Genomic DNA, 16,418 nt, shown 5'->3' with positions numbered 1-16,418 from the left:
CCCAACCAGTTTACATGTGCTTTGTAGACCTGGAGAAGGCTTTCGACCGGGTCCCTCGGGGGTTTTTGTGGGGGGTGCTGCGGGAGTATGGGGTGCCGGACCCGTTGACACGGGCCATCCGGTCTCTGTACGCCTGCAGTAGGAGCTGTGTTCGTCTCCTCGGTAGTAAGTCAGACACGTTCCCGGTGGGTGTTGGCCTCCGCCAGGGCTGCCCTTTATCACCGGTCCTGTTCGTGACCTTCATGGACAGGATATCTAGGCGCAGCCAGGGGGCGGAGAGGATCCGGTTCGGGAGTCTCGGGATCGCCTCTCTGCTGTTTGCGGATGATGTGGTCCTGTTTGCCTCCTCGGACCGTGACCTCCAGCATTCACTGGGGCGTTTTTCAGCCGAGTGCGAAGTGGCAGGGATGAGAGTTAGCACCTCCAAATCTGAGGCCATGGTGCTCTGCCGGAAACCGGCGGATTGCTCCCTCCAGGTGGGGGCAAACTGCCTACCCCAAGCGAAGGAGTTCAAGTATCTCGGGGTCTTGTTCACGAGTGAGGGTAAGGTGGAGCGGGAGATCGACAAGCGGATCGGTGCGGCTGCAGCAGTAAAACAGGCGCTGTACCGGTCCGTCTTGGTGAAGAGGGAGCTGAGCCGGAAGGCAAAGCTCTCCATTTACTGGTCGGTCTACGTTCCAACCCTCACCTATGGTCACAAACTCTGGGTCGGGCTCAGCCTTAGAGATAGGGTAAGGAGCTCGGACATCAGGGGGGAGCTTGGAGTCGAGTCGCTGCTCCTTCGTGTCCAAAGGAGTCAGCTGAGGTGGTTCATCTAGTCAGGATGCCTCCTGGACGCCTCCCATTAGAGGTTTTCCAGGCACGTCCAACTGGTAGGAGGCCCCAGGGAAGACCGAGGACACGCTGGAGGGATTATATCTCCCGGCTGGCCTTGGAACGCCTCGGGATCCCCCAGAATGAGCTGGAAAGTGTTGCGGGTGAGAGGGAGGCCTGGGTCGGCCTGCTGAACCTGCTGCCACCGCGACCCGACCCCGAATAAGCGGGTGATCATGGATGGATGGATGGATGGATATATATATATATATATATATACACATATATATATACACATATATATATATATATATATATATATATATATATATATATATATATATATATATATATATATATATGTGTATGTGTGTGTGATAACTACGGCCTCACCTCCACCTGCAGCTGTCCGATGTCGTCGGTGGCCCACGCCTCGTCGTCGTTGTCGTAGTTCGGGACGGTGGAGAAACTTCCCGCTCGGTGCTCCGATGTCATCACGCCGCCACAGTTAGCGTTAGCCGCAGCGACGCCACAGTCCAGGTTCTCCGCGGACCGAGCCGAGCGGATCCTCGTCTCCGGGATCCGGACGGGAACCGGAGACGTCTCGAAGCTCTCGCACTCCAACACCTCCACGTAGATGAGGTACGGAGCCTGAGGAGCCAGAACCCAGCTAGTTCACGATGAGGGCACAAATGTTAGCGAGTTAGCTCATGCTTTGCTGTTTCCACCTGCTTCCAGTCTTAGTGCTAAGCTAGTCACAGAGCTTCCACCTGTTTCCAGTCTCTGTGCTAAACTAAGCCAACAGCTGTTTGCAGTCTATGTGCTAAGCTAGGCTAACAGCTGCCAGCTGCTTCCAATCTCCGTGCTAAGCTAGTCAAAGAGCTTCCACCTGCTTCCAGTCTCTGTGCTAAGCTAGGCTAACAGCTTTTACCTGCTTCCAGTCTCTGTGCTAAGCTAGGCTAACAGTTTCCACTGGTTTCCAGTCTCTGTGCTAAGCTAGGCTAGCTATGTCCTCACAGGTGTGAAACACTGGGAATAACTGGCCGTCAGTAAACGCCTCGCTGGCGTCACCTTGTCTTTGGAGTTGAGCACCACGGCCTGAGTGTTGGGGATCCGGCAGACGTGGTGCTGCCGCTCGGCGGTGGGCAGCCAGACTCGGGCCGGCAGCTTGTGGTTGAGCATCGACAGCTCTGAGATCAGCCGATGGGTCTTCTGCTCTTTGGTCGGCAGCGTCGCCAAACGCTTCCCGATGCCGAGCAGCGACTTCACCAGCTCCCTCTGAGGACGCAGGCGCTCCGGCTGCAACGACAGGAAGTCAAGTGTTGGCCGCCGCCATCTTGTTTTTCATCAACCAGTGAACAGGAAGTGATTATATCTGTGTACTTCCTGTGTTTAAATGTTTTTTCTGTGTTTTTTCAATGTTTCGTTTTATACGATTTATTTTATATGAATATAAATTCATTATTGATTATCGTTCAGAATTTATAGTGCTCATTTTATACTCAAATACTGAAAGTTGTAACGGCCTCAAAGACGATGAGATGAATATAAAAGTAGGGTCCTAACCTCCTCGTGGACAGCTTCCCCTTTTGGGTTACTTCCTGTCCGTCGGAGGCCGGATCCAGGCCCGCTGCCGGCCGTGGTGGCGTCCGACTTGGATCTCTGGTGGGTCCTCCTGGACGGGGAAACAAACCCCTCCCCCGGGGTGGGGCTGTCGGGGGTGGGGTCGCCCGGAGAGAAGGAGGAGGCGGACTCCGCATTGCTGCTGTTGTGCCTCCGGTGGCAGCGGTGGTGGGACGGCGAGGCGGAAGCGGCTCTGTGAGCGTCCGGCGGAGGAGCCGCAGGTTTGAGCTCGTCGGACAGGATGAGTTTTCGGAGTTTGGTGCCTCGGGAGTGACGCTGGGTGGAGATGTGCATGTCGGAGGAGTAAGCTCCCAACAGCCAGGCCGTCAGCAGGGAGAAGGTGATGCCTCCTGTGCAGCGGTAGATCTGAGACAGAAGGACAAAAACTTCAGTGTTGGGACACAGAACATCACATTAACAACAGATCACATACCTGTCTCTATGAGATTACATGTTGAGAGTCTATCTGAGTTGCTGACCCCCGGTAAACTTACCTGCCTTCTGATCCCGACTGTCTAAATCTCGTGAGGTTCCTGAACGCATCGCTCTCTCTCTTCCGGTAAGCGTATTGCATCACTTCCGGTTGCCAGCTTAGCAGCTCGCAATGTTTTCTTCTCCCCCTCCCCCTCTCTCTTGCTCAGAGTGTCTCATGTAGCGCTATTCCTCTGCCTCCCTTAATGATAACGGTACATGCAACAAGTGTAGTTCATTTGCTGGTTGGAGGCAGTTCTAAGTGGGTTAGATGCACAGCTCCGCACCATTGAAGCTCAGACAGTTACGCTAGTTAGCCCGCCTCCCCCCATAGCCGGTGCGGAGCCTTTAGCATTAGCCTCTGTTAGCTGTCCACCGGCAGCCCCCGAGCAGCCGGATGGCTGGGTGACTGTTCCAAGGGGTTTTAAGTCTAAACAGAAGCCCACTGAGCACCACCAACCTCTTCACGTTTCGAACCAGTTTTCCCCACTCAGCGACGCACCCGCTGAGAAACCCACTCTGGTTATAGGTAGCTCCATAGTCAGAAACGTGAAGATAGGGAAGCCAGGGACCAAAGTCATATGCATCCCGGGGGCCAGAGCGGGCGACATTGAATCTTGTTTAAAACTGCTGGCTAAAGATGAGCGTAGTTACAGTAAGATTATAATACACGCCGGCGGTAATGACTCCCGACTGCGGCGGTCGGAGGTCACTAAAATTAATGTGGAATCGGTGTGTACTTATGCCAAGACAATGTCGGACACCGTAGTTTTCTCTGGCCCTCTCCCCAATCTGATCAATGATGACATGTATAGCCGCATGTCGTCATTCAACCGCTGGTTGTCCAGGTGGTGCCCAGCAAACAATGTGGGCTACATAGATAACTGGAAGACTTTCTGGGGAAAGCCTGATCTGATGAGTCGAGACGGCATTCATCCCACTTGGGATGGAGCGCGTCTCATTTCTGTGAACATGGCCAAGTTGATTAACGGACTTAATCCATGACCCAGAGTTCAGATCAGGAAGCAGAAGCAGAGTTGTAGTCTTCCACCCTTCTCTGCACTTCCATTGGAGCAGTTACCCACCCTTAACCTTAACTCTATAGAGACTGTGTCTGTCCCACGGCCACTTAAATTAATTAAATCAAAAGTAACCAGAAGAGGAGTCATACAAAATAACCTCATACAGGTTAACATCACTACTGCAAAAGTGCAACAAAACAGGAGAATTAAATGTGGACTCCTAAATATTAGATCTCTGTCATCTAAAGCTGTATTAGTAAATGATTTAATATCAGACAATCACATTGATTTATTGTGTCTTACTGAAACCTGGCTGAGCCATGAAGAATATGTCAGCCTAAATGAATCAACTCCTCCAAGTCTTATTAATACTCACATTCCTCGAGGCACCGGCCGAGGAGGTGGAGTAGCAGCCATCTTTGACTCAAGCCTATTAATGAATCCTAAACCTAAACTAAACTACAACTCATTTGAAAGCCTTGTTCTTAGTCTTTCACATCCAACCTGGAAAACATTACAGCCAATTCTATTTGTTATACTGTACCGGCCACCAGGTCCATATTCAGAATTTATATCTGAATGTTCAGAGTGTTTATCAAGTTTAGTCCTTAAAAGTGATAAGGTTATTATTGTAGGAGATTTTAATATTCATGTGGATGTTGATAATGATGGCCTTAATACTGCATTTATCTCATTGTTGGACTCGATTGGCTTCTGTCAGAGAGTACAGAAACCCACTCACTGCTTTGGCCACACCCTCCACCTTGTTCTTACATATGGCATTGACATTGAGCATTTGGAGGTCTTCCCACAGAACCCTCTTCTGTCAGACCATTACCTCATAACTTTTGAGTTCATACTCCCGGAGTGTACACCGTTAGTCAAAAGTTTCTACACCAGATGTCTAACTGACAGTGCTGTAGCTACATTTAAAGAAGAGATTCCTTCTGCATTTGATTCAATACCACGTCTCAATGTGACGGAGGACTCCTGTGCTAACTTTAGTCCGTCCCAGATTGATCATCTTGTCGATAGTGCTACAGGCTCACTGAGAATGACACTAGACTCGATAGCCCCACTGAAGAAGAAGACAGTGAGGCAAAGGAGGTTTGCTCCCTGGTAGAACCCTCAGACCCACGACCTAAAGCAAACTTCACGAAAGCTTTAAAGCATATGGCGTTCCACCAATCTGGAAGAATCACGCTTAGTTTGGAGAGATAGTCTTAAAACATATAAAAAGGCTCTCCGTAATGCCAGAGCAGCCTATTACTCATCAGTAATAGAGAAAAATAAGAACAACCCCAGGGATCTCTTTAGCACTGTAGCCAGGCTGACAGAGAGTCACAGCTCTGTGGAGCCGTGTATTCCTATAGACCTCAGTAGTAATGACTTCATGAACTTCTTCAATGAAAAGATTTGAACTATTAGAGGCAAGATTGATGATCTCTTGCCCTCAACTACTGCCGATCTGTCATCAAGAGGAATGGCCTTGGAAACGGCTGTATGCCCTGGTGTATATTTGGATAGCTTTTCTCCCATTAACCTAGACCAATTGTCTTCAACGGTTTCTACTTCTAAACCGTCTACCTGTCTCTTAGACCCCATCCCAACGAGGCTGCTTAAAGACGTGTTGCCTTTAATTGGCACCTCTCTGCTGGATATTGTTAATGTGTCTTTGCTAACAGGCCATGTACCACATTCCTTCAAAGTAGCTGTAATTAAACCTCTCCTGAAGAAGACCACTCTTAATCCAGAGATGTTGGCTAACTACAGACCGATCTCTAACCTTCCCTTCCTCTCTAAGATCCTTCAGAAAGTAGGACTCATCTCTGTACTGGTCTTGTTAGACCTTAGTGCTGATAAAGGACTTATCTCTGTACTTGTCTTGTTAGACCTTAGTGCTGATAAAGGACTCATCTCTGTACTGGTATTATTAGACCTTAGTGCTGATAAAGGACTCATCTCTGTACTGGTCTTGTTAGACCTTAGTGCTGATAAAGGACTCATCTCTGTACTGGTCTTGTTAGACCTTAGTGCTGCGTTCGACACCATTGATCATGACATCCTATTACAGAGACTGGATCAGTCGATTGGCATTTCAGGTACCGCACTAAGTTGGTTTAAATCCTATTTATCAGATCGATCTCAATTTGTATTTGTAGACGATGAAGCCTCAATGACCACCAACGTTAATCACGGAGTTCCACAAGGTTCTGTGCTTGGACCAATTTTATTTACCTTATATATGCTTCCTTTAAGCAACATTATCCGGAAACACTCCATAAACTTTCATTGCTATGCAGATGATACTCAATTATATCTATGGATCAAACCAGAGGAGACCAACCAGCTCGCTAAAATTCAAGAATGTCTTAAAGACATAAAAACATGGATGACCTGCAACTTCCTGATGTTAAACTCAGACAAAACTGAAGTTATTTTACTGGCCCTGAACACCTCAGAGATCAATGATCTGGTGATGTGGTTTCTGTAGATGGCATTGCCCTGGCATCCAACACCACTGTAGAGAATCTCTAGTAATCTCTGACCGAGACTTGTCCTTTAACTCCACGTTAAGCAAATCTCAAGGATTTCATTTTTTCATCTACGTAACATTTCAAAAATCAGGCACATCTTGTCTCAAAAAGATGCAGAAAAGCTGGTTCACGCGTTTGTTACTTCCAGACTAGATTACTGCAACTCCTTATTATCAGGCTGCTCTAATAAGTCTCTTAAATCCCTCCAGTTGATCCAGAATGCTGCAGCTCGTGTACTCACAAAAACTAAGAAAAGAGATCACATGACTCCTGTATTAGCTGCTCTGCACTGGCTCCCTGTAAAATCAGGAATCACATTTAAAATTCTTCTCCTCACCTACAAAGCCTTGATTGGTGATGCACCATCATATCTTAAGGAGCTTGTAGTACCATATTGCCCCACTAGAGAGCTGCTCACTAAATGTGGGGCTACTTGTGGTTCCTAGAGTCCTAAAAAGTAGGATGGGAGCCAGAGCCTTCAGTTATCAAGCTCCTCTTTTATGGAACCAGCTTCCACTTTCAGTCCTGGAGGCAGACACAGTCACCTCATTCAAGAATAGACTTAAGACTTTCCTCTTTAATAGTGCTTATAGTTAGGGCTGAATCAGGTTTGCCCTGGTCCAGCCCCTTGATATGCTGCTATAGGCTTATAGGCTGCTGGGGGATGTTTTAGGATACACTGAGCACCTATCTCCTCTTCTCTCTCTCCTTATGGATGAATTTACATCTCTCCATTGCACCTTATTAACTCTGCTTCCTCCCCGGAGTCGTTGTGACTTCACGTCTCATAGGGTCCATTGGACCTGGAGGTGTCTGAAGCCTGGTGAGCCGGCCTCCCATTGGCCCTGCTGATGCCCCGCCCCCCTCCTCTCTACCTCCTTCTGTTTCATGGATTGGAGTTCCATTCATACATTGTCATATTCATGTAATGTGTTTATGTAACTTTGTAACTCTGTTCATCTGGTCACATGACATCTATTCTTCTGTCCATCCGGGGAGAGGGATCCTCCTCTGTTGCTCTCCTGAAGGTTTCTTCCCTTTTTCCCTGTCAAAGGTTATTTTTGGGGAGTTTTTCCTGATTCGATGTGAGGTCAAAGGTCAGGGATGTCGTATGTGTACAGATTGTAAAGCCCTCTGAGGCAAATTTGTAATTTGTGATATTGGGCTATACAAAATAAACTGAATTGAATTGAAAAATTAAGATCGGGGGCCTCAGTCCTGGTTGATGCTGAGGACCCCGGACCACAAGGGATATCAACCCCCTCCAGAATGTTGTAGAACCGTGGACGCAGTGACGTCAACCGGAGGTCTTTGAAGAGATGTTCAGCTCAAAGCCTCCTCTCCGGTAACATGGCTTACCTTTACGGTGCAGGGGGGGTTCGATACTTTGAGGTGCATCTATTTTAAAAAGAATGGGAACCAACAACCTGCTTTTCAACTACCTCAGAGACCTCCTCCACACAAGTCCTCTGACTACGCCTTCTCCATGGAACGTCTATCGGGTTCTGGAGCCCCTGAAAATGGTCTTTCCACCGAACGACATTGTCTACTGTCAGCGGACAAGATCCCACCTCTTCCTTCTGAGTCATCTGAGGGTTTGTCAGAACTTCTAGAGGCCAACTGGAAGTCCTTCTCCGTGGTCATCTTGAGCTCCTTCAATACTAAAAAAGCTGCATTCTTTCTGGCCTATCGAAACCCTTCTGTTGAGCTGGTATTGAAGCTGATACTCCTACCGCGTGTTTCGGGGGGTTCCTAGACAACTTGCACTGCTCGTCAATGCCAATCAAATCTGTCTTTCCTACTTTACCACTGACTTAACCACTGCGGGTGGATAAGTTGCTCTTCCAGAAGCAGGGCAGCAATAAGAGCTCCATGTCTGTATTTAATACATTTCCCCCGTTATTTACATTTAGTCACTGGGTTGTGATCGGCATGCCAGGGCGCCATGTATTCCTGCCACCGGATTGCCAAAACTAAACCTCCAAAGAGTCGTGGCTTAACGTTTATGTTAAGGGCCAGACCACCAGCTGCTCCCCTCACAGGTTGAGGACGGGAGCACACCTGTAAAACTAAACTAATGAGCTGCTTTAAGACCCTGAGCGGATACAATGGTTCTCCATACAGTCACCTGGAGGACTCACCAGGTATGGTCTGATGGCATCGCCCACCTCGGTGTCCATGTGCACGTACATGTTGAGCAGCTGCGGCAGGTAGAAGTCCACCTCGCTGTCGGGGAAGCTGAAGAGGCGGTTCCCAATGTAGGCCTGTACCCCCGGCTCCTTTGACTTGTACAGGTAGGAGATCGCCATGGAAACGTCAAACAGCTTGGACTCGAACAGGCGCAGCAGCCACGACTGCTTCGATGCCGATGCCGCCGACAGCAGCGAAGAAGACTCCGGTCGGGCTGAAGGAGGTGCGTCTCGCTGGGATGTACCGCCTTGTTTTGCTCCGGCCACCCCAGATCTCCCCTCTTCCTCCTCCTCATCTTCCTCTTTGATGGAGCTGGTGTCCGGGCTGACATGCCACTGTAGTGTGGAGCCCTCCGTTGACTCTGTGAAGTGTTGTTGTTGTTGCTTGTTGTCAACTGGTTGCTGTTCCGGCACTTCCCTGTTCTGCAGCTTGACCTTGAGAAGAACTTCCTGGCAAGCCTTCAGAGCCACTTCTGGGTCGATCACTGGAAGAAGAAAACAAGGAGAGCTTCAGATTATTCATGAGCACAAACTTTCAGACTGGACACAAACAAACAAACAACCGGGTGAGCGAGTTCCAACTAAACTCCTGATTATCCTGTTTATTCAGGAGTTTGTGGAACCTTTTCCTAGAACGTGTTGCTGGACCCAGTGGAGGGAAGGGGGGCACGGGAGAACCAGAACCAAGATTGAGAGGGGCAGACTGTTAGACCCCGCTGCAGTACAATGAGGTTTTCTAAAGGGACCCTGGTGCTCAGAGACACTACCACTTTAGTCCACAGGGGGCACCAGAACCAACACTACCACTTTAGTCCACAGGAGGCGCCAGAACCAACACTACCACTTTAGTCCACAGGAGGCGCCAGAACCAACACTACCACTTTAGTCCACAGGGGGCACCAGAACCAACACTACCACTTTAGTCCACAGGGGGCACCAGAACCAACACTACCACTTTAGTCCACAGGGGGCGCCAGAACCAACACTACCACTTTAGTCCACAGGGGGAACCAGAACCAACACTACCACTTTAGTCCACAGGGGGCACCAGAACCAACATTACCACTTTAGTCCACAGGGGGCGTCAGAACCACCACTACCACTTTAGTCCACAGGGGGCGTCAGAACCAACACTACCACTTTAGTCCACAGGAGGCGCCAGAACCAACACTACCACTTTAGTCCACAGGGGGCCCCAGAACCAACACTACCACTTTAGTCCACAGGGGGCCCCAGAACCAACACTACCACTTTAGTCCACAGGGGGCACCAGAACCAACATACAATTAAAGTTCCTACCCGCAGCTTGAAAGGTCATGTACAACAATGTGCAGTGTCGGTACCTTGGTCGACCCCCAGGTCCATCTCCATGGCGTCCTCCGAGATGATGTCCAGCGGGGGGCTGGGGCCTCGGGCGTCGGCGCCGCTCGACATGCCGCTGCTTCCGATGCCCTCGCTGGCGCTGCTGCCGAGGCTGCCGGTGCTGCCGATGCTGCCGCTGGGGCTGGAGCTGCGGGGGCTCGCGCTGGGGGAGGACGGCTGCTCGCTGTGGGGGGGCGGGGGCAGCTGGAGCTGGGGGCGGAGGTGATGGTGGTGGTGATGGTGATGGACGGGGCAATCAGAGGAGCTCTCGGAACAAGAGGAAGAGGAGGAAGAGGAGGAGGAAGAAGAGGCGCTGGAGGGGGAGGATGGGCAGGAGAAGGTAGTGGGGGAGGAGGAGGAGGCAGGAGGAGGGGGTGGGGCCGAGTGGGAGGGGCTAAGGTGGAGCGGCCGCAGTGCCGGGGACAAGGAGACCTCGGCGTCGGCCATTTTGGAGGAGCGGACCTAAAGAAAGGCACAGAGAGAGAAACCGTGTCATCGGTCATGTGATGAAATACTGTACGTACAAGTACAACATGTACCTCTGAGATGTAGTACAGTAAAAAGTAGAGTGTAGTAGTAGCTGCATGAATTGAATATATTACAAGAACCGTTACCTTCCTATACATAATTATACTGTGATATAAACCGTTACCTTCCTATACATAATTATACTGTGATATAAACCGTTACCTTCCTATATACAATAATTATACTGTGATATAAACCGTTCCCTTCCTATATACAATAATTATACTGTGATATAAACCGTTACCTTCCTATATACATAATTATACTGTGATATAAACCGTTACCTTCCTATATACATAATTATACTGTGATATAAACCGTTAAAATTCATAAAATCCATAAAATCAAACCAGTTGTACAGGAATACACACACACACACACACACATAGTACATAGTATTACTATTATGGGAGTATTGGACAAGTATTGGCATGGTATTAGGAGTATTGTACTAGAATTATGGGAGTATTGTACTGGTATTATGGGAGTATTGTACTAGTATTATGGGAGTATTGTACTAGTATTATGGGAGTATTGTACTGGTATTATGGGAGTATTGTACTAGTATTATGGGAGTATTGTACTGGTATTATGGGAGTATTGTACTGGTATTATAGGAGTATTGTACTGGTATTATTGGAGTATTGTACTGGTATTATGAGAGTATTGTACTGGTATTATTGGAGTATTGTACTGGTATAATAGAGGTATTGTACTGGTATTATAGGAGTATTGTACTGGTATTATTGGAGTATTGTACTGGTATTATGAGAGTATTGTACTGGTATTATTGGAGTATTGTACTGGTGTTATAGGAGTATTGTACTGGTATAATAGAGGTATTGTACTGGTATTATAGGAGTATTGTACTGGTATTATTGGAGTATTGTACTGGTATAATAGGAGTATTGTACTGGTATTATAGGAGTATTGTACTGGTATTATAGGAGTATTGTACTGGTATTATTGGAGTATTGTACTGGTATAATAGGAGTATTGTACTGGTATTATTGGAGTATTGTACTGGTATTATTGGAGTATTGTACTGGTATTATAGGAGTATTGTACTGGTATAATAGAGGTATTGTACTGGTATTATTGGAGTATTGTACTGGTGTTATAGGAGTATTGTACTGGTATAATAGAGGTATTGTACTGGTATTATTGGAGTATTGTACTGGTATAATGAGTATTGTACTGGTATTATAGGAGTATTGTAATGGTATTATAGGAGTATTGTACTGGTATAATGAGTATTGTACTGGTATTATTGGAGTATTGTACTGGTATAATAGGAGTATTGTACTGGTATTATAGGAGTATTGTACTGGTATTATTGGAGTATTGTACTGGTATTATTGGAGTATTGTACTGGTATAATGAGTATTGTACTGGTATTATAGGAGTATTGTAATGGTATTATGAGAGTATTGTACTGGTATTATTGGAGTATTGTACTGGTATAATGAGTATTGTACTGGTATTATAGGAGTATTGTACTGGTATTATAGGAGTATTGTACTGGTATAATGAGTATTGTACTGGTATTATAGGAGTATTGTACTGGTATTATAGGAGTATTGTACTGGTATAATGAGTATTGTACTGGTATTATAGGAGTATTGTAATGGTATTATAGGAGTATTGTACTGGTATTATAGGAGTATTGTACTGGTATTATAGGAGTATTGTACTGGTATTATGAGAGTATTGTACTGGTATTATTGGAGTATTGTACTAGTGTTATAGGAGTATTGTAATGGTATTATAGGAGTATTGTACTAGTGTTATAGGAGTATTGTACTGGTATAATAGGAGTATTATACTAGTGTTATAGGAGTATTGTACTGGTATAATAGAGGTATTGTACTGGTATTATAGGAGTATTGTACTGGTATTATAGGAGTATTGTACTGGTATAATAGGAGTATTGTACTGGTATTATTGGAGTATTGTACTGGTATTATTGGAGTATTGTACTAGTGTTATAGGAGTATTGTACTGGTATTATGAGAGTATTGTACTGGTATTATTGGAGTATTGTACTAGTGTTATATGAGTATTGTACTGGTATTATTGGAGTATTGTACTAGTGTTATAGGAGTATTGTACTGGTATTCACACATTTAATAGAGTATTCACACATTTAAGAGAGTATTTACGAAAGTATTTACACATTTAAGAGAGTATTTACACATTTAAGAGAGTATTCACACATTTAAGAGAGTATTTACGAAAGTATTTACACATTTAAGAGAGTATTCACACATTTAAGAGAGTATTTACGAGAGTATTTACACATTTAAGAGAGTATTCACACATTTAAGAGAGTATTTACACATTTAAGAGAGTATTTACACATTTAAGAGAGTATTCACACATTTAAGAGAGTATTCACACAGTATTTACACATGTAAGAGTATTCACACATTTAAGAGAGTATTCACACATTTAAGAGAGTATTCACACATTTGAGAGAGTATTCACACATTTAAGAGAGTATTCACACAGTATTTACACATGTAAGAGTATAATAGGAGTATTGTACTAGTGTTATAGGAGTATTGTACTGGTATTATAGGAGTATTGTACTAGTGTTATAGGAGTATTGTACTGGTATTATAGGAGTATTGTACTAGTGTTATAGGAGTATTGTACTGGTATTATAGGAGTATTGTACTGGTATTATAGGAGTATTGTACTGGTATTATAGGAGTATTGTACTAGTGTTATAGGAGTAGGAGTATTACTTATGACAGCAGTGTCAGTCAAGCACCATAAAGTAAATACATATTATGGAAACATAACAGGAGATAAAACCCCACAAATAGACGAATAAAACTGCACACATGCTAGTTTAAACTCCAGATCCTAGTATTATGAAATGCTACCACATCTGAGGAGGTACACTCACAGTACCAGAGAGTATTTACACATTTACGAGAGTATTTACACATTTAAGAGAGTATTTACACATTTAAGAAAGTATTTACGAGAGTATTTACACATTTAAGAGAGTATTTACATATTTACGAGTGTATTTACACATTTAAGAGAGTATTTACGAGAGTATTTACACATTTAAGAGAGTATTTACACATTTAAGAGAGTATTTACGAGAGTATTTACACATTTAAGAGAGTATTCACACATTTGAGAGAGTATTTACGAAAGTATTTACACATTTGAGAGAGTATTTACGAAAGTATTTACACATTTAAGAGAGTATTTACACATTTAAGAGAGTATTTACGAGAGTATTTACACATTTAAGAGAGTATTCACACATTTGAGAGAGTATTTACGAAAGTATTTACACATTTAAGAGAGTATTTACGAGAGTATTTACACATTTAAGAGAGTATTTACACATTAAAGAGAGTAATTACACATTTAAGAGAGTATTCACACATTTAAGAGAGTTTTTACGAAAGTATTTACACATTTAAGAGAGTATTCACACATTTAAGAGAGTATTTACGAACGTATTTACACATTTAAGAGAGTATTCACACATTTAAGAGAGTATTTACGAAAGTATTTACACATTTAAGAGAGTATTTACACATTGAAGAGAGTATTTACACATTGAAGAGAGTATTTACACATTTAAGAGAGGTATTCACACATTTATGAGAGTATTTACGAAAGTATTTACACATTTAAGAGAGTATTTACACATTGAAGAGAGTATTTACACATTTAAGAGAGTATTTACACATTGAAGAGAGTATTTACACATTGAAGAGAGTATTTACACATTTAAGAGAGGTATTCACACATTTATGAGAGTATTTACGAAAGTATTTACACATTTAAGAGAGTATTTACACATTGAAGAGAGTATTTACACATTTAAGAGAGTATTTACACATTCAAGAGAGTATTCACACATTTAAGAGAGTATTCACACAGTATTTACACATGTAAGAGTATTCACACATTTAAGAGAGTATTCACACATTTATGAGAGTATTTACGAAAGTATTTACACATTTAAGAGAGTATTTACACATTGAAGAGAGTATTTACACATTTAAGAGAGTATTTACACATTCAAGAGAGTATTCACACATTTAAGAGAGTATTCACACAGTATTTACACATGTAAGAGTATTCACACATTTAAGAGAGGTATTCACACATTTATGAGAGTATTTACGAAAGTATTTACACATTTAAGAGAGTATTTACACATTGAAGAGAGTATTTACACATTTAAGAGAGTATTTACACATTCAAGAGAGTATTCACACATTTAAGAGAGTATTCACACAGTATTTACACATGTAAGAGTATTCACACATTTAAGAGAGTATTTACACATTTAAGAGAGTATTCACACATTTAAGAGAGTATTTACACATTTAAGAGAGTATTTACGAAAGTATTTACACATTTAAGAGAGTATTCACACATTGAAGAGAGTATTTACACATTTAAGAGAGTATTTACACATTTAAGAGAGTATTCACACATTTAAGAGAGTATTTACGAAAGTATTTACACATTTAAGAGAGTATTTACACATTTAAGAGAGTATTCACACATTTGAGAGAGTATTCACACAGTATTTACACATGTAAGAGTATTCACACGTTTAAGAGAGTATTCACACATTTAAGAGAGTATTCACACATTTAAGAGAGTATTCACACATTTAAGAGAGTATTCACACATTTAAGAGAGTATTTACAGGAGGAGGAGCAGAGCCGCTCCCTCCTGATGAAAACAAGCCGGAGGAAGGAGGAGAGAGCCGGGCTGCAGAAGGCCCGCAGCCCGGCTCTCTCCTCCGGAACCACCGGACAACACGAACACAAACACACCGGAGAAGAAGAGTCAGGCGGAAAGAAGGAGCAGAAGAAGAAGACCTACCGGTCAAATGTCCGGAGACTCGGGCTTGGTTTCCGGGTTGGATCGAGGTCTCTGATCCAGGATCTAGTTCGGGTCTTTAGTCCTGGTCACGGTCCAGGGTCTCAGGCTAGGAAGCGGTCCATCTGGTCCGGGTACTTTGGCCTGGCTCCGCTCGCCTCGGCTGGACTCGTGACGCAACATCCGTGAAGACAGCCGCAGTGCGAAACAACGGCACTTCCGGTTAATCCTTTCACAATAAAGATGTTAATACAAAGGGATTTCTTTCTTTTTTTTAACTGTATGTGACCGTAAAATAAATGTGCTTTAATAAACATTTTCATCTTTTAAAACTAGATAAAATAATACTAAAACAATAATGAATATATTGTAAGCATCGTTTCCAGATTCATAGGTTGGTGTCATTTGAAGAATGTCAAACATTATAACATTTTTTTTTAAATAACAGTATATATGTATGTAAATTATAGAGTTCATTAATTTTATGAAGCTTAAAACTGAAACAAATATTAGTTGGTCGACATAAAATGCATCTGCAGCTATATTTATTCCTAATTTTACTTGAATAATGTGATTAAGAACTTCCACATTATTATTATTGGCAGTTTATGTATTTCAATTTGTTAAATATATATTTATTTAGCTCCCTCGCGCTGCCTTTTTATTTCAGATAATGAAATCTTTTGTTGAATGTTTTTGCATTTTAATTCTTTTCAACAGCAAAGCTTTTATTTTGAAGAAGGGACCAGGTCGGTTCCGGTTTAACTCCAGTTAACTTGACTGAGCAGCTGGTTCTGGTTGAGATTCTGGTTTTCGTTTAGTTTGGACCAAGACTTAATGATTGATTTTATTATATATCAATCAATAAAACAAACACAAAGTTTCCTTCAAAAACATTTAAATTATACTCTGAATTTGGTCACATTTAGTTTTTTTTCATCTATTTTTTGTAAATATATATATTTTAGGATTATTTAATTTCCTCCGTTTTTAGTTTTCTT

General features: G+C 43.4%; 1 protein-coding gene across 1 annotated transcript in view; it reads right to left on the bottom strand.

Moving 5' to 3' along the window:
* LOC117739301 (phosphatidylinositol 4-kinase beta-like) overlaps positions 1–15,642 on the bottom strand; it is a 31,106-nt gene extending 15,464 nt beyond the window's left edge. The window contains exons 1-6 of the mRNA XM_034545627.1: positions 15,421–15,642; positions 9,999–10,479; positions 8,608–9,140; positions 2,380–2,802; positions 1,885–2,112; positions 1,207–1,464 (exon numbers count right to left, since the gene is read on the bottom strand). Coding sequence (XP_034401518.1) covers positions 1,207–1,464; positions 1,885–2,112; positions 2,380–2,802; positions 8,608–9,140; positions 9,999–10,464 — 1,908 coding nt within the window. The 5' untranslated portion in view covers positions 10,465–10,479; positions 15,421–15,642. The remainder of the gene's footprint in view (positions 1–1,206; positions 1,465–1,884; positions 2,113–2,379; positions 2,803–8,607; positions 9,141–9,998; positions 10,480–15,420) is intronic.
* Positions 15,643–16,418: the final 776 nt, after the last annotated feature.

This window comes from Cyclopterus lumpus, chromosome 11 (assembly GCF_009769545.1).
Source record: "Cyclopterus lumpus isolate fCycLum1 chromosome 11, fCycLum1.pri, whole genome shotgun sequence".
Classification (NCBI taxonomy): Eukaryota; Metazoa; Chordata; class Actinopteri; order Perciformes; family Cyclopteridae; genus Cyclopterus; species Cyclopterus lumpus.
This window is presented reverse-complemented; position numbering and strand designations above follow the sequence as displayed.